Source organism: Melanostigma gelatinosum, assembly GCF_949748355.1.
Source record: "Melanostigma gelatinosum genome assembly, chromosome: 8".
NCBI classification, from domain to species: Eukaryota; Metazoa; Chordata; class Actinopteri; order Perciformes; family Zoarcidae; genus Melanostigma; species Melanostigma gelatinosum.
The window spans coordinates 695,572-712,999 of record NC_136641.1 but is presented as its reverse complement, the minus strand read 5'-3'; the positions used below and the strand labels follow the sequence as shown (position 1 = coordinate 712,999).

At 41.9% G+C, this 17,428-nt stretch overlaps 1 protein-coding gene across 1 annotated transcript in view; it reads left to right on the top strand.

Annotated features, from left to right (window-relative positions):
• Window positions 1-5,682: 5,682 nt before the first annotated feature.
• The window catches only part of vps13d (vacuolar protein sorting 13 homolog D), a gene marked incomplete at its 5' end in the record, with an annotated part of 104,145 nt that continues 92,399 nt past the window's right edge, over window positions 5,683-17,428 (top strand). The window contains 4 exons of the mRNA XM_079273493.1: window positions 5,683-5,779; window positions 6,302-6,379; window positions 11,119-11,309; window positions 16,968-17,048. Of these exons, the coding sequence (XP_079129619.1) occupies window positions 5,683-5,779; window positions 6,302-6,379; window positions 11,119-11,309; window positions 16,968-17,048 (447 nt within the window). The remainder of the gene's footprint in view (window positions 5,780-6,301; window positions 6,380-11,118; window positions 11,310-16,967; window positions 17,049-17,428) is intronic.

Here is a 17,428-nt window from a genome sequence, read left to right as displayed (position 1 = left end):
CCCAAACAATATCTAGAGTAGGCTCTGGGCTAGGAGGTTGAAACTTATGAGGGGACATACCTGGGAACAGCCAAATAGGTGTGCAAAGTTTCAACCAAATCGGATGACTTTGATTTTTGGGCAAATTCAATGACATTGCCTCACTTTGCCTGAGATACCAAAATTTCACAATTTGAGGGGCTAGCCCCACCAAACTTGGTGTGTGTGTTCATATGAAGCCACAGACCCTGTGTACCAAATTTGGTGGCTGTAGCACATTTAGATCAAATTGCACCATGTATGGTGAAGATGCCAATGGCACATATTGACCCGAATGGCATTTTTATGTCACCCAACACCATACTGCCCGAATGGCAACTTTTGTCCCAGAAATATTGGTCCGGTACAATGTAACGCTGATCCAAGATATCTACGTTTGAGGGCGAGATATTGAAGGGTTGAAGAGATATGGCAGTTTAAAATGTCAATCCTGAAGTCCTCGGAGGTGGCCATCAAATGGCCCTTTTCGTCCGATTCGGCCCCCCAAATGGCCCTTTCCGTCCGATTCGGCCCCCAAAATGGCAGATTTGACCCATTCGGCCCCCCAAATGGCCCTTAGTGTCCCCGGTGACATGGGGCGTATTCTGCCATTCCGGGGACATTTCCCGTAATGGCCCTTTGTAGGCCAAACGGCCCGACCCGAATGGCAGTTTTGTTCCCAATCCGGTTTTGGACTGGCGCCCTCTGGTGGTCGCAAAACATAAAGGGCCATACGGCCAAACTGGTCAAAAACTTTGGAAAATCATAACTCGCTGACCGGAGGTCCCAAGGGAACACCGTACGCCCACCTGACACCTGCCACCCTGCCCTGCGGGACTAGGCCCCCTCCCGATTTTTAGCGGCACTCCTTCTGCACGTTAGGTCGAGGCCAAAAAGGGCCATTTTTATCCTTCTCTCCAATTAAATTGTCCCGGAGGGACCTAAGGCCGGTTATCGATTCCCTACTGTTAGCAAGGACTGTTACCGTTTACGGTTAATGCAGGCGCACAGTGAAATGTCTAGTTATGTGACTTACAAATTTCTACTGTACTACTCTGAGGTATCACTACTGCTTGGCAAGAAAAGGTACAAAATGCTAACGTGGTTTTAGCGCTTTTGGCCTATGACAGCTGTGTATAACTTCTTTGAGGGATTTAAGAAAACAAAGTATTGGTATTACAAATAAACAATCAAATCTACTACACAGCTGACTGTTAGTTTAAGAAATGAAACGAATAATTAAACCTGGAAAAGAAACGAAATAAAAATTTTGGGGAATTAAAAATTAAATTAAAATTAAGATTAAAAATCAAAATTTAAAATCAAAAATGTAATTACAATAAGGAAAGATTTTGAATGTCAAGGTCTACCTGTTTTGGAAAATAAGTTTCAGGAATTTGGATCATTCAGAAAAACAAAACAAAATAAATTCGAAAAAAATATATTTTTTGGAAAATTAATTATTCAAAAATAATTATGGATTAATGTGCATATATACTGGAATAACACTGGAATAACGTAGCCTCACACGGGGCACCAATATGTTGGGAATGTAGAGGAGCGTGTTTGGGTTATCAGCATTTAAGAAACTGAATTCTTTACATCAACAGAATTATTAATGTAAGTAACAATTATTAATGATTATTAATAACAACGGGGCACCACGCTGTGAACAGGGACTAATAACCAAACGATAAAACGAAGTCTCATAATTAGTGGCCACTCCTAATGTCAATAGTCTGAGTATGACTACACATTCAGAGTGCAAGTGAAGGTTTAAGTTCAGGCACAAGCTACTACATCCAGTTATCTTACACACATATGCACAAGTAATCACAGACGACTGCTCTTTAAAGTACAACAGAGTTTATTAAATCAAAATAGTAAATGATCAAATCAATTAATATTGCAACCACCAAACGCTATCACACAATTATATGTCTACTACCTAGTCAAATGAATAAAATGGGGAAGGATATATGGATATAGGTGAGGATGTATGTATGCAAGTACGTGTGTGTGTGTGTAACTCTGTGTGTGTGAAACGAGGGAGGGTGTAACCTATCCAATCAGTGATGAAAAGGGAGGGGCCTTAAGAACTACAGCTAAGGACTACAAACCAAGATGGCGGACTCGAGTGACATAGACAAAATGGCGGAGCGGATAGCTGGGTGTGATCACGTGTGGCGGCGCAGCACATGTGTTGGGACAACAGGGGCGAGAGGTTCACCCAAAATCAGCCAAGACTCTATGTGTGTGTAAGTTAAGGGAAAGAGAGAAATAAAAAGGGATAGAGAGGGAGATCAAAGTTTCTGTGTGCGGTCCGCGTTGTAGTGAGAATGAGAGCCGCTGATCGTATCCTGCACAAGTCTGCCGCTGTCGGTTGTGAACTGACGGCGCTTATACGATAGCCGCGATTCCACACTTCACTCACAGAGCTGATTTAAGGAAATAGAGTAAGAACAAAATTCAATAAAATAATCCCCAAACAAAACAGTCATAGCAGGAAGTACACAATACGACGGGCCCTGTGGTCCGCGATGATTGCGCAATACCTCAATATAACGCGACAGTGACTTAACACAACAAAATACGGGAATACCAACACATAAATGAATAACCTAGATTAAACTAAGGCTAAATTAAGCTAAGCTACGCCCAGACACCGTGAACTCTTACTGTGAGAAGCTTCTTTGCAGAGGAGAGAGTGTCCGTGGAGGAATTGTTCCTTCCTCGAGGAGTGGGGGCTGCTTTTCGGCACGGCTTTTGAGCTGGTGCGGATTCGATCCCCTTGCTGCAGAGAGGGGGCCTGTGGTTCAACGTCGGCTGAGGCACGTTGTCGGTTCGTACCCCCCGGTAATGATCGGTGAAGAAGAGAGGTTTAGTCGTCCTTCTGCCGGTGGTGTGCACACGAAAGGCGGAGAACGGATCGCGGAAGTGATTCGTTCTAGCGGGAAAGGGGCCTTAAACTCAGAATAGAACACAGTCTGTTTTGACCAGTGAAATGGCACGTGCGCGCTGAGATGAGGGTGGATGAGGCCGTCGGTCCTCGTGAGTCTTCTTGGAGACCGGACGAGGTCCAGAGGGAAGAGAGCGATTCTCGCTGTGTTAGCGCTTATAAACGGGTCGGCAAAAACAGCGGGGGGCACGTTCTTGGCCAATGAAGGGTCAGCATCAGCTTTTGGCCGGAGCTGGAGGTGTGGTCATCTTGGGTAGACAAACGGATCAGATCCCAGGTCAGGCTTGTTAAGAGAGGAGACACATGTGAGGGACTCAGCCAGCCAGGAGGTGGCGCCAGACCCCAACATAGTGTATTTAAGAAAAAATATGAAATTATAAAGTAGCTATAACTTTGTGATTCTGTTTAGGCCAGCAGAGAAGTCTTTGCAGGCCCTGACGGCCCATCACTGCAGTAGTCATCGTTGCATATGTGTCTGACCAAAAAAAGCAACAAATAAATGATTAATTTAAATTATTTTTTTTAGAGTTTTTAAAGTTATTTTGTTTGTAATATGTATAATAAGCATACCATTTAGTTATCGCTAATGATAATTTAACAAACATAAAAAAAGGAAAAAAACATGACGTAGATAGGTTTGCAGTTCTCAAGGTGTATATTTCAGATTGCATCTCTTACACACATGAAGATAAAGTTGTGAACACCGGCTGAATATCTATTATCAGAATCATTATAACTGCATTATAACTGCTACTGTGTAAAGGGAATACTGCTGTTAAAAAGAACCTGATGTGTTTAAAGTGTTTGCAAACCAAATGTTATTGACCTTTTGTTCCTACAGCAGTACTTTTAAAATAAAAGTGCACAATACACTACTTTTGAATTCATTCTTATTGCAAAAAAATCATGTGATTAATCGCGATTAAAAATTGTAATCGTTTCCCAGCACTATTATATATTTGTTTTGTGGCTAAACGGGGGGCGGTGCCCTCTATTGACCAGCCGCCACTGCCATCGGTACACTCTACCCCAGGCGTCCTAAATACTGCTGCTCAGCAAACAGGGGAAATACCAAAAGGTTATTTCTTATTTAAGATAATTTCTCATCTTATGGCCTGTTGAACCTGCAGAGAAACCTTTCAGACACAAGTATCCAGACATCCTCATCTACCCAATTATTTTATATAACTGCACCTTGTATTGGGGTCATATTGATAATCACCCCAATTGTAATGGAGTGGAGGCAGAAATCCCAGAGATAGATAGGCCATCTGAAAAAAAGTCAAAATTGAACTTCTAAGTATTTTGAACGTTGGTTATTTTTACATTTGACAGATGCTGTAAGCTGCTGAATTCTCGTTCCAGCGGGTCTCGGTACAACAGCGCCCCCCTGCGGAGGAAACGACAACATGTGGGGTTTGCGGTCTCAGTCTTATGTTCTTGTCTGGCCGTGGACCACATTTAACGTTAGATCATTCAGATAACTTCCCAGTGGAAACTACTGTTCCAACTAATGCTAAAGACGTCAGGGATATATGCTCACCACTACCAGCTAGAAACAAACGTTGTCGTCGGATCAATATCTCAAAAATCTACGAAATCCTAGTTAATGTTTTATAAATAACCTTTACTTGGGGAATTGCATTACATTGCAATGTTTTCATCTGACGTTAGCTCAGTTAATTAAACCAGAGAATACAGTCTGTGTTAAAAGTTAAGCATATAACGGTAAAATTGGCAGTTTAAAACAAAAATGCCTATTTTTCCCGGTTTGATTCAACGCCACATGAGAATAACTGTTTGTTTTGGTCACATGACAGGAAGTATGTGTCGGACGTTCAGTGCTATTAGGAAGTGTGTCTATTTACAATGCAGCGACACACAGCTCTGAAGTCTCGAAATACAACAATTACCCATCACTTCTTGAAGGATTGAGTCTGTTTTCAATGAAAACGCACGAGGTTGGTTTCGTTCTTGAGTCCTTTATACCGCCAGCTGTCTCTTTTTGGTTGCGAGTAACGTTACTCAACCTTCGCAAGCTAGTTTGAGCTAAGTGGCTAACGTTAGCTAAGTAAGATCACAACCTTGCCCTGTCCGTCACCACAACACCGCTGAGTTGTGTGTTGTGTGCTAATGGTGCTTCTTAATACATCCGTTGTCATTGTTAATGTTCGTGAATGTGGGACCGCTGCTTGGCAGTCCTCGGGGTGAAGTTGATGTAACTAACGCTAACTGTCCCCGTAAAGTCCTGTCCTCAGAGGGTTTCACAGGACATGGTCACCTGTTGACAACGGCGTCTGGCTGGCATGGACTCAGGAGAGCTGGGTGGATGAAGAGCTATCGGCCAACTGTCGTCTTAGACGGTGAGTTAGCGACACTGCTGTTTGTATGTTACGATGCTGCTTTGATGCTAACTTTACTGAAGTTTAAGTTACTGTCACTCTGCCAACGCCGGATAAGAGAGAGCAGTCACTGGTAAGCCATCTGCTTTGATTAGACACCGTCACTCCTTTAGTTCATCCTGTAACTAACTGTAATACTGCCATTGATGAGATTATAAAACTACTATATCTCTACAGATGAATGAGACTTGTCCTGCGTTTGTCAGACATTGAACACCTCCCCTGTGAGGGCTTCAAACCAGACGGTCGTCAGAATTTCCTCCCACACCTTGGAGTAGCTCTCGTCAGCCCTGAGCCACCAGGATGTTGGAGGGCCTTGTTGCCTGGGTGCTTAACACATACTTGGGAAAATATGTCAGCAACCTGAACACAGACCAGCTCTCCATCGCCCTGCTGAAAGGTAAACGCACGCATCCATCTTTCTGGTCACTGGTTTTACCCATAACATTTTCCTTCTTCCTCTTCTGTACAAAAATCTGTTTGCATAGACAACAATTTGGTTGAGTAATCAATCAAAGTGAAAAGGATTTCTGCTGAACTATATTATTTCATCTAGCCCATTTCTATCAATAAGGGAAGGCTGAATAGCACCTCTCTGAACATCAGAGTACAGTTCAACAGCACCACCAACATGACCATACAGTGGAATCAAAGCCTCTCTAAAACAGTTTCCTCAACATTATAATCCTGATGACGGGAGGATTCATTGACGCCAGGTGTACCTAATAAACTGGCCACTAAGTGTCTGTTATTTAAGAAGCTCTTTTAAATCATTTAAAACCAGTAGAACGTTGGAACAATCATTCGCTCACTGTTATAAACAATTGTAATGGGTTTAATTGAAATGATCAACAGCTGTTGGGAAAGCGAGTCAGTCCAAACTTGGCAAAGATGTGTTTGTCTGTTTCCTGTCGGTCCTTAGGTGCAGTGGAGCTGGAGAACCTCCCTCTGAGGAAAGATGCCCTCCGAGAGTTTGACCTGCCATTTGAAGTTAAAGCAGGTGAGACACGCTGACTGATGACCTCACAAAGTTTTAACACAACTAACCTATAAACTATAACCAAAGTGGGGACTTCTCTTAAAGGCAAAGGCTGCACATTTCCTGTATGGCTGTGTCTGAACTGCTCTCATCAACTCTCTGTGATTGGTCCATGTGCTTCCCTCACAGTACTGTGCAGGAGTTAAGGTGTTGTTTGGAAGTTGATGGATTTTAGTGATGAACTGAAGCTTTACTAATCTGAAATAACATGATATCTAATCAGGACTCAGCAATAGGGATTGCCAGGGGAAAGTAAAATGCCATGTGGGGCTAGTAACTTGACAGATTGGGCAAGTGGTAATAAGAATTCAACAGGAGCTGATGATGAAGGTGGCTAAGGAGGGAGCCAACATGTTTCCTTCTCATCTCTGTTGAGTGCTGCACATGCAGTGCAGAGGGGCACACTCACATGCACTAACATGTAGGGTTGTCACGATACCAAAATTATGACTTCGATACGATACCTGCCATAAGTATCATGATACTCGATACTTACGATACGATACCAGAATTCGATACAATACCACAAATACGATACTGGTATATTTATCTATCATAGTAATAAATAAAACATCTGTATGGTTCCCTTTTTGCTTGTTCCTGCCCAGCTTTTTGAACACTTAACAAATGGCATTAATATTAATGTTGAACCTCTTCGCATCTTTTGAGCCTCTCTCATATTTCCGCTGGCTTTCAAACACAGCTGAAGGGAACTCTGTCTCTGTGTTGCTGCTGACTCTGCTGCCATCTGTCTGACTGTCTGTGGGAATGGGTGGATAAACAATGCTTCATTGACTGCATAGTAGTGGTGTCACGGATCAGCCCTCACGGTTCGGATCAGCCGTCACGGTTCGGATCACTCGTGAACCGCGGATCAAGAGTATTTTTTATTTTTTTTATTTTTACAGTGTAATCATCATGGTGTGTAAAGCTCTACTGCTGCTGTTCCTTTTCAAGTAACAAGTCCCCGAATATCAATGCAGAGTGTCAGTGAACAGATAGAAAGCAGTAGTGTGTTCACGTGAACGGAGCAGCGTAGAAGCATTTAACGGTGAAGTCATTTCAGTCGCAAGTTTGGGAACATTTTGTCTTCCCTATGACGGATGAGGGTGGTGGACAAAGCGCTACGGTATGTAGGCGTTATTTAAAGAGAGACACACGACAACGGCAAAACATCGGCATGTCAGCGACGGGGGACACTCCGGTGTAGAAAACAAAGGATTTCTAAATCTGGTTAAAATACTTGAGCCACGCTACGAAATCCACTCATGCACCCACTCAGTGTGAAGCTGTTCCAGACCTCTATGAGAAGGAAAAGACTGCAGAGACTGCTTTCACCACGGCGGAGTGATTCTTAGTCCGGCGCTGTAGACACGCCCCCTCTCTGAGCGTCACACACACACACCTGGGGCAGGTGCTGTAGACACGCCCCCTCTGTGAGAGTCACACAGACACACACACCTGGTTCAGGTGCTGACAGAAGTATCAGAGTGAAGCTAGACAGGCCCAATAATATTCCAGTCACCACAGAAAGGTCGACCCTCTCCCCAGAGAATGGAGATATTCTCATCTTTTTGAAAATAATGTCACAGTAATGTAACATTATTGTGTATTTGAATGGCATAACCTGACAGGAAGTAAACATAGACCCAAGTTGTTGCTGAGCAGTTCAGTTCAGTGTAAACAGTGGAAGCTAGCTCACTGGCTGTTTCTTTCTTTCAGTATTGATCAAAGGACGAGGATATCAACATACCTCATGTTGCACTTAAACTTAACAGAATTCTTGAATGTATTATTTTTATTTATTTATTTCATTTTGTTTCAAATTGGACATCTTCAATATTTTAGTTTTCATGTAAGACTACAGCCCAAAGTTCTTTGCTTTAAGTGTTCTTGAAGTTCTTTAATTAATGGAAAGCAAAGTTATATTTGTCTCCTCCCCTTTTCTTTGTTGAGCCGAAAAATGATCCGAACTGTGACTCCTGAACCGGGATCCGAACCGAACCGTGAGGTTTGTGATCCGTGACACCCCTACTGCATAGTGAGTTTGATATTTTCACTTCATATTTGATCTTAATTCATGTAATAATTATTATGCTCAAGATCCACCCTCAGGCTCCACCAGCATGGAGCCATTTTGCATCAATTGTGTTTCATTTAGTACACGTTTGTGTGCATTGTGACCTCATGATCATATAGGCTTGTCCTCAAACTAGGCTAAGGCTACTCGTGTTAGCTGTCTATGGGTGAGCTTGGGGGTGTTCATGTTTATAATCACATTTATTTTGAAAGGTTGGGGGTGTCTGTCTGAAAGGTGCTTTGCCATGTTAGAGGTGTTGCCTCCCTTGGTCTGTGTGGCTTTGATACACGTTTCGCAGACGGGTCTCTGAAGGTCAGTGGGGGCCGTACACGGACCCCTATTTCCGTTTTTGGTTTGAAACGAAAAACGAGAATACCATGGTATTTCCGTGTTGTCGTTTTTTCGACTGAACGGTAAAACAGACTATCAAAACGTACACGGACCTTGATGCATGTCTCTCCTGTGATCACTCGCTGTGAGTGAGCGCTGCCTGCTGGTGTGTGAGCGCTGAGTAGCCCCGCCCCCTTGCAGTCAATGCCTGCAGGCAGCATGACAGAGAGTGGAGCAGTGAGTGCGCTCTGATCGCGCTATTTTAATGAAGTATCGACACTAAAAATAGTAACGACGTTTTTAATGTACGGGTACCGTGGTACCTTTTTAGTATCGATACACCGTGCAACATTACTGACATGCACTAAAAGCCAGCTGTGTCAATATAGCACAGAGAAGCTCTGATAACACACACACACAGAGAATGACTTCTGACTGATGTTGAGCCCTGAACGTTGAGCCCCGTGTCTTTAATAGGGGCCATGATGTCAATAGTCAAATAGACATCACACACAGGTCACTGTTGTAACTCGCCCCACTGTGTCAGTCAGCTACTATGTTTGATGTTGTTGGTATAGTCGATCTCGACCCACCAGCTTGTTCATTTGAACTTCTTTGCACAGTTCACACATGTCCTGTGTACATTGTGCTTGAAAATAGAAGATGGACAAAATGTTTGGTGAGTAAAGCACAGTATGTTGGAGAAGAACATATTTTGACAGATTAATCGCAACAAAGTGTCTTAAAACCCTTTGATACACAACATGGGTCAAAAGTGACCCGACAGAGTTTTAATTTTAAATATCTTTGCAATAAATTTATTTCATCATTCAGAATTTCAGGAATTCCTCAATTAACTAGTTTTTGATCATCACAAATTCTTATTTTCATTTGTCCTTTCGTACTTTTTGAATAAAACACATGTTTGTATCACTACCCTTCTAAGACACAACATGGGTCCAAAATGACCCGTATTGACCTACAATGTTATTTCATGCACGGCTGAGGGTTTCTTTGCTATATTTTTGGAAATCAATGTATTTCATCAATTAATATTCAAAATATTCATTAAATATCTTGTTTTTGATTCCCACAAATCCTTATTTTAATTTTTCCCTTCTTAATTTATGAACTAAAATAGTTTTTGTATTTTTACATCAACTTTACACACATGGGTCAAAAATGACCCATGTGTGTAATGCTGCGTTCACACCAAACACGTCGAACATTTGCCGCGCGTCTAGATTACATACAGTCTGTGCACAGACGCCATGAGGCTGGCGCGGCGCCAATCTGCGCTGTCGCGATGGACGCGTCAAATGCCAAATCTCCAAATGAATGAAGAAAAGAAAACTGATTCAAGAAACTCATATGGGTACAGTGCAAATAGCCATCTTACTGCATACATGCCTCACAAATGACAATCACATGTTGGTGCACTTTGAACACCAGCTGCTGGCTTTTTTGAGTTTATTGAATCAGTTTTCTTTCACAGTTCACTACAGTAACACTACAGATACACTTACAGTTCAATATCAGTGTTAACAGTTGTATGGTGTATGTTATGTGTGAGTGTGACAAAGTAAACATTTCAAATATTAAATGTGTAATTCTTTGGTCCAAATCACTGTGATTTTTCAGTCAGTATTGCTCAGTTGATGATATATGTTATGGGGTTACAACTGCTGATATCAGTAAAATAAACATATGTTGTATATTTATATACAACACTAAACGATCAAATGACAAGGAAATATCTTGTCCTAAATAGAATGTAACCTTAAAGTTGTTAACGTCAGCATGGATGTAGACTCAACTTCCTCAACCCACTAATTGGTTTGGTCATATATTACACTTAATGTAACGCACCTCCACACGGACACGCAAACAGAGTGGGGGGGGGGACTTCAAAGGTAGGCCCACCTATGGAGCTAAACCCAGGCCAAAAGAAGTTCCAAAAGCACTTGCTGCTGCTTGTTATGTGGACTGTGGAGGCTGGACAGGAAGAGGACAGTGTTCAGACTCATCTGACCCTCATGTTCCCCCATGCCTCCACTTTTAAAGCAGGCTGTCTGTTAAAGATTGGGGCATGGTTGAACAGGCTCATTTCAAACAACTTATTTAGCTGTTGAAATGTCAAGACAACACTGCCAGCACACGGTTGGAAGAGATGATCCCAAAAACCATCTTATGTGGATCAGAAAGACCTGGTTTTCATCTTGTTTTCTCAGAAATGGCCCACAGACTGTTTCCTGTAGTGTGATCCATGCATCATGTTGTCTCCCTCCAGGCTTCATTGGAAAGATTACTCTCCAGATCCCTTTCTACCGGCCTCACAGTGACCCATGGGTCATCTCCATGTCCCAGCTCAACCTGATCATCGGCCCCGCCCAGCAGCAGGAATATGACGGAGAGAAGGAGAGAGAGGAGGAGCGGGAGCGCAAAGCACGCCTCCTCAAGACTCTCGAAGACAAATTCAAAGTAGGTGGATAAACACTGTGGATCGTAGAATGTGCTGTTGTTTGTCCCACTAATGCACACGTGTCAAACTCAAGTCCCACAGGCCGAATCCGGCCCGCCACGTCATTTTATGTGGCCCGCGAATCCGCCAGCAAAAACAAAACAAAAAATATTCTTTTTTTTTTGGAAAAATAATTAAAAGTTAGACTTGATAATAAAAGTATCCCCATGGTCGAAATGATGAGATATAAAGTTGAAATGATGAGATAGCATGTTGTCTGTGTACCGACATTAAAACTATCACAACAGGTGGACAGGAGAGGCAACAGCCCGAAAAGAGGTTTTCCAACGATTGAAAAAGATCCACAAATAATCCCAAAATGTCCACGAAGAGAAAAATTGACGCAGAGGGAAGAAAATGTAATGAAAGATGTGAAAGAGAATACATGTTTGTGCTTCAAGGAGAGAAACGTGTCTGTCTTCTGTGTTATGAGGCGTGTCGGTGATGAAGGATACAATTCACGTCGGCATTTTGACACCAAACACGGAGCTAAATTTAGCCTCCAAGAAAAACATCAAACTGTCCAAGAATTAAAAGGCAGACTGCAATCACAGCAGAATATATTCACACAGCTACAGCCCAGTGCATGCTGAAGGTATGTGAGCAGAGCTCCGACCAGATACAGACTTTTACAAATGTCAGTTTGTGAAGAAACACCATCGCAGACCGAGTTGATGAACTAGCAGCAATCTAACAACACAGCAGCTAAGAGACGAGCAGGTACTTGTGTTTCTAATGAACTGTTGATGAAAGCACAGACAACACGGATACATCATCTATCATGTTCATCAGACCTGACTCTCAGTGAGCAGCTCTTGGATGTAGCTGCATGCACAGGACGACAACAGGGAGGAACATTAGTGATGCAGAGAGGTGACACAAACAGCTTTGAACAAAGTTAATGTAATAACTTGTGTTTGATATTTGTCTTTGTTATTTTATTTAACAGTTTGATCTTTGATAGAGTCATGTGGGTTTCTGAACCCTCAATTAAAATGATTTATGTTATAATCACAGAAATGTGTTTAAATATCATTTCTCATTTATATAACTGCATGTACAATATGTTTACACTTGAATAAACAATAATCAAATGCAGAGAGAGTTATTTAACAATATGTTAGGAGAAGTTAGTTATACAGTCTTACAGTTACAACCGGCCCTTTGAGGGCGACCGTGATGCTGATGTGGCCCGGAGTGAAGATGAGTTTGACACCCCTGCACTAATGGTACGAAGTAGATCCATCCAGCAATCAAGTGTTCTGGTTCTAATGAGCATTACAGCCTCCAGAGTAGCTGAACACTTGCAACATATTGTTTGTGCTGTATGTCACTTTACACCAACACAATTTATGTTCCTGAACTATTGTTTGTGGTGTTTTCACGAAGACTTTTAAAGGAAAGACAAAGAGGTATTGCTATTACCGTAGAGTGTTCTGGTAGCAGCAGAACGGGTTTACATCTCACAATTGTCATAAAAAAAGAATCCCTATTTTCCTATTTACTGATGGCCTTACCTAAGTCAAATAATGGATCTAATTCTGTAGCTTGGCCTTCTTGAACTAATTGTTGGAACGCTATTAGGCGCGCTCTCTGTCTCTGTCTCTCTCTCCTCTGTCTCTGTCTGTCTCTGTCTCCTCTGTCTCTGTCTCTGTCTCTCTCTCCTCTGTCTCTGGCTCTCTCACACTCATTCTCTCTCCTCTCTCTATCTTTCTGTCTGTCTCTCTCTCATACAGTCATTAAGGTCTTGGAGACTTTTAGAGGACTCACCCCCCACACACACACACACACACATTTCAAAATAAAAGAGTGAATTCCCATAGAGTGAATTCTAACTGAAATGCTTGTGTTGAAGCCCGTCATTGAACAACCTCTGTTTGTGTGTTTCATACATTCAGATTTTGTCTCCTCTCTTCCTCTCTCCCCACCCAGCCCCACCCTTTCAAAATAAAAGCTCCATAGATTAACTGTATTTAAACTTTAAGCTCAGAATTTGGCTTTTTTTTTATAATTAATGCTCTTACTAATACTGCGACAACTACTACTACTGCTGCTAATATTTCTAGTATTACTGCTGCTGCTACTGCTATTCATGGTACTACCAGTACTAATAATACTACAGCTATTAGTACGACTGCTACTCGTACTGCTACTTCAAATACTGCCATTACCACTGTTGGGATCTAAAGGAGCGTGTTTGGGTTATCAGCATTTAAGAAACTGAATTCTTGACATCAATAGAATTATTGATGTATGTAACAATTATTAATGATTATTAATAAAAACGGGGCACCACCCTGCGAACAGGGACCAATAACCAAACGATAAAACTAAGTCTCATAATTAGTAGTCACTCATAATGTCAATAGTCTGCGTATGACTATACATTCAGTGACAGTGAAGGTTTTAAGTTCGAGCACAGGCTACTACATACAGTCTTATCAAATACATATGCACAAGTAATCACAGACGACTGCTCCTTAAAGTATAACAGAGTTTATTAAATCAAAATAATAAATGATCAGATCAATTACTATTGCAACCAACAAACGTTATCATACAATTTTATATGCCTAAACTAAAGAATGAATTAAATGGATGAGAGTGTATGTCTGTGTGTGTGTGGGTCTGTGGGTGAAAAGGAGGGGGAGTCTTACAGCTTCAGCTAGAGACTACAAAGATGGCGGCGTCGAGTGACGCTGGCCAAAAGGGGAGGGGCCTTAAGAACTACAGCTAAAAACTACAAAGATGGCGGAGTCGAGTGACTCGGACAAAATGGCAGTTAGGCTGCTGTATGTAATCACGTGTGCCTGGGCAGCACGTGATGTGAGGCGCTCGTTTGAACGGGGTTTCTCCCGGGGCAGAGAGAAGAAAGAGAGAGCAAAGGTGGGGGTCATGAATCAAGCTTCTGCGTGCGGTCCGCGTTGTAGTGATAATGGGGGTCGCTGGCGTATCGTACACAACGTGCCGTTGTCGGTAGAACTGCCAGCAGTTATGTATGATAGCCGAGATTCCACACTTCACTCACAGAGCTGATTTAATGAGCAGAGAATACTACACGAAGTGTAGTAAAACAAATGAAAAGAAATCAAATAAATCCCAAGCAAACAGTCATAGTTAATACACCAATACAACGGAACTTCTCTGGTCCGTAATGATTGCGCAATATCTCGATATCACGCGACAGTAACTTAAAAACACGGGAATATCAACATATAAATGAATGGCCTGAATTAAACTTAAGTTAATTTAAGCTAAGCTATGCCCAAATGCCAAGAACCTTACTTGTAGATGCTTCGTTGCAACGTGGAAGTGTTCGTGGCAAAGCTGTCCTTTTTCTTCGAGAGGAAGGGGGGGGGGGGGGGCTGCTTCTCAGCGCGGCGTTTGAGCTGGCGCTGTTTCGGTCCGTCGTGGCGTGGCTCTGGAGCAAACGCAGGTCCGATCTGTACTCGCTGCAGGGAGGACAGTTTAACTTTGGCTGAGACGACGTGGTCCGTAGGTCTCCCGGTAATCATCGGTCAGGAGAGGAGCGAGGCTTCGTCGGCTCCTCTGTGCCGGTTTGTGTGCACCAAAAGAAAAAGAAACAAAAGCGGAGCACGGATCGCTGATGCAGATTCGTTATCGCGGGCTGTTTCGTCCAGCGAAATGGCTCGTGACCTGACAGGGTTTGGTGAGGGTTTGAGGGGCTTCCTCGTGGCCTGGACGGGGGTGTCCGAGCGAAGAGAGCGTTTGCGTGCTCCCTAACTCAACCGAGGTCGAAGGGGAAAAAGCAAGGAGGTGTGATCTGCAGGCACTTTTGTTGGACAGTGGTTGAACCACAGGGGTCCTGGGGTCTCTTGGCCTTCGGCCAATGAGATTGCAGCGGTGCATTCAGGTGACCGCGGTTACCATGGTTATTTGGGGGGGGGGGGGGAATTCACACCCTAGTGTGACATTCCGCCCAGAGGAGCTGGCTCTCATCAAAACTACAGGTCAGGATGAGACCTGTGCTCGACAAAGTGAAGGCCTGATTCTCTTTGTCCACAGCACATGTTTAAGCCATATGGCCAGAGCCGAACACCACTACTACTACTTCTTCTACTACTACTACTGTTATATTAAATACTACGACCATTACTACAGCTGTAACTACGACTATTGATAACACTACTTCTTCTAATTATTAATACTTTGTTGTGGAATATTTCTATGAATAGTCGGGAGAAGAGTGTTAAAGTGTTAACAAATCAATGTCAAATGAAACAGAGTCTGGATGAACGATCAAAGTTGTAATAGTCAATTTATTTGCTTGCAAGCAAAGAGAACACAGTCTCACAGACACATCACCGTCATCTGCAAGAGGTGCTCTGAATAACACAGTCAGATGCATGGACATTTATACCCAGCCAGCATGCTGTTATCTTGGTTCGCAAACAAGAATAAACAGAAGAAGACAGAAGATAATAAAATATGTCAAGGCAGATGTTTTCCTTTGAAGCACAGTGTCCTGTCTTTACGATACCCTGAAGGCGCTTTATGGCCGGTTTACGAATCCCTTTGTTATCAGTTTGTCCCACAATATTCATGGAGACATCAGATGCTTCCTTTGATGTCACTGTGACCTGGTCAAAGAGTTAAGTCACAGTATGCAGAGACGGAATAAATACCTAAAAAGGGTCATGCCCTTCCGCTAAAGCTCATCAAAGAAATACTGTAATCAAGACCTCTGTGTGTCGCCGTCTTTGAAGACAGAAACAATACACAGGAACAAACAGATAACAAGGTAACAGATAACAAGACCCCTGGATCCGAAATTTACGAGAATCCTTTAGAAAACACAAGGTTTAGTGCCTGCTCTTCTAAAACTCACATTCCTTAACCCTAAAACAGTAGACTGACATATTTTCCCATAACAACTTCTACTGCTAATAATACTTCTACTACAACTACTCTACTACAAATATCATTTCTTAAGCCACAGAAACCGTTCAAATATCAAAGTGTTCAGCTCTTTCAGGAGAGGGGTGCTTTGACTTCATATTTGTAATCTTTAAACTTTTTGAATTAAGCTTTTTGCAATTTTTCTTTTGAATGGGATCTCTGTGGAGAAAATCTTCAAATCCTGTTATACTTCTTCAACTTTCAAAGCCTTCTTCTTCCTCATACTTTCAGCTACAGACACCATAGTTAGACATTTCAACTAGAAGGGTTTTCAGCAGTGCAGTTTAAATGCTTTCGGGCTTCAACATTTTTCAGACAGGTAGTCTCCCATTTCTTAATTTCTTAATATATATATATATATATGTATATGTATATATATATATATGTATATATATATGTATATGTATATGTATATGTATATATATATGTATATGTATATGTATATATATATATATATATATATATGTATATGTATATGTATATGTATATATATGTATATATATGTACATATATATATATGTACATATATATATATATATGTACATATATATATATATATATATATATATATATATATATGTACATATGTACATATATATATATACATATGTACATATATATATATATGTACATATGTATATACATATATATATGTACATATATATATGTACATGATTGTGTGTGTGTGTCTCCTCCAGAGTGAGTGTGAACAGAGGGGAGAGTCTTACTGGTACTCTGCCACTGCCTCAGCGGTCACTAGGATTGTGGAGAACATTGAGGTAAGCCATCCAACATGAGACTAGGGCTGGGACTGTATCACAAACAACACATGTATCCCTTAGAGCTGTGAGTCTTCACTGGGCTCAGGACTCGTAACCTGTCAACAATTCTCAATCTATTGTTTCCTCAATTTTCTATATTACTGCCCATGGCTACGTTTTCGTCAATTAAGTTAAGAAACCTGATTAAGTTTGGTCACTGCATCGATGCAGAATCGTTCATGATCTCTTTTCTCAAACATAACCAGCTTCTTAAAATGGAAACATTTCCACACCTCTAGCATCCATTTATTCCAAGCCTGTTCTCAAACAGTCAGGTGCCCATGCAGACATTGAAACAGGGTTTGCTTGCTGTAATTGTTCTTTCTTTTCGTACTGGC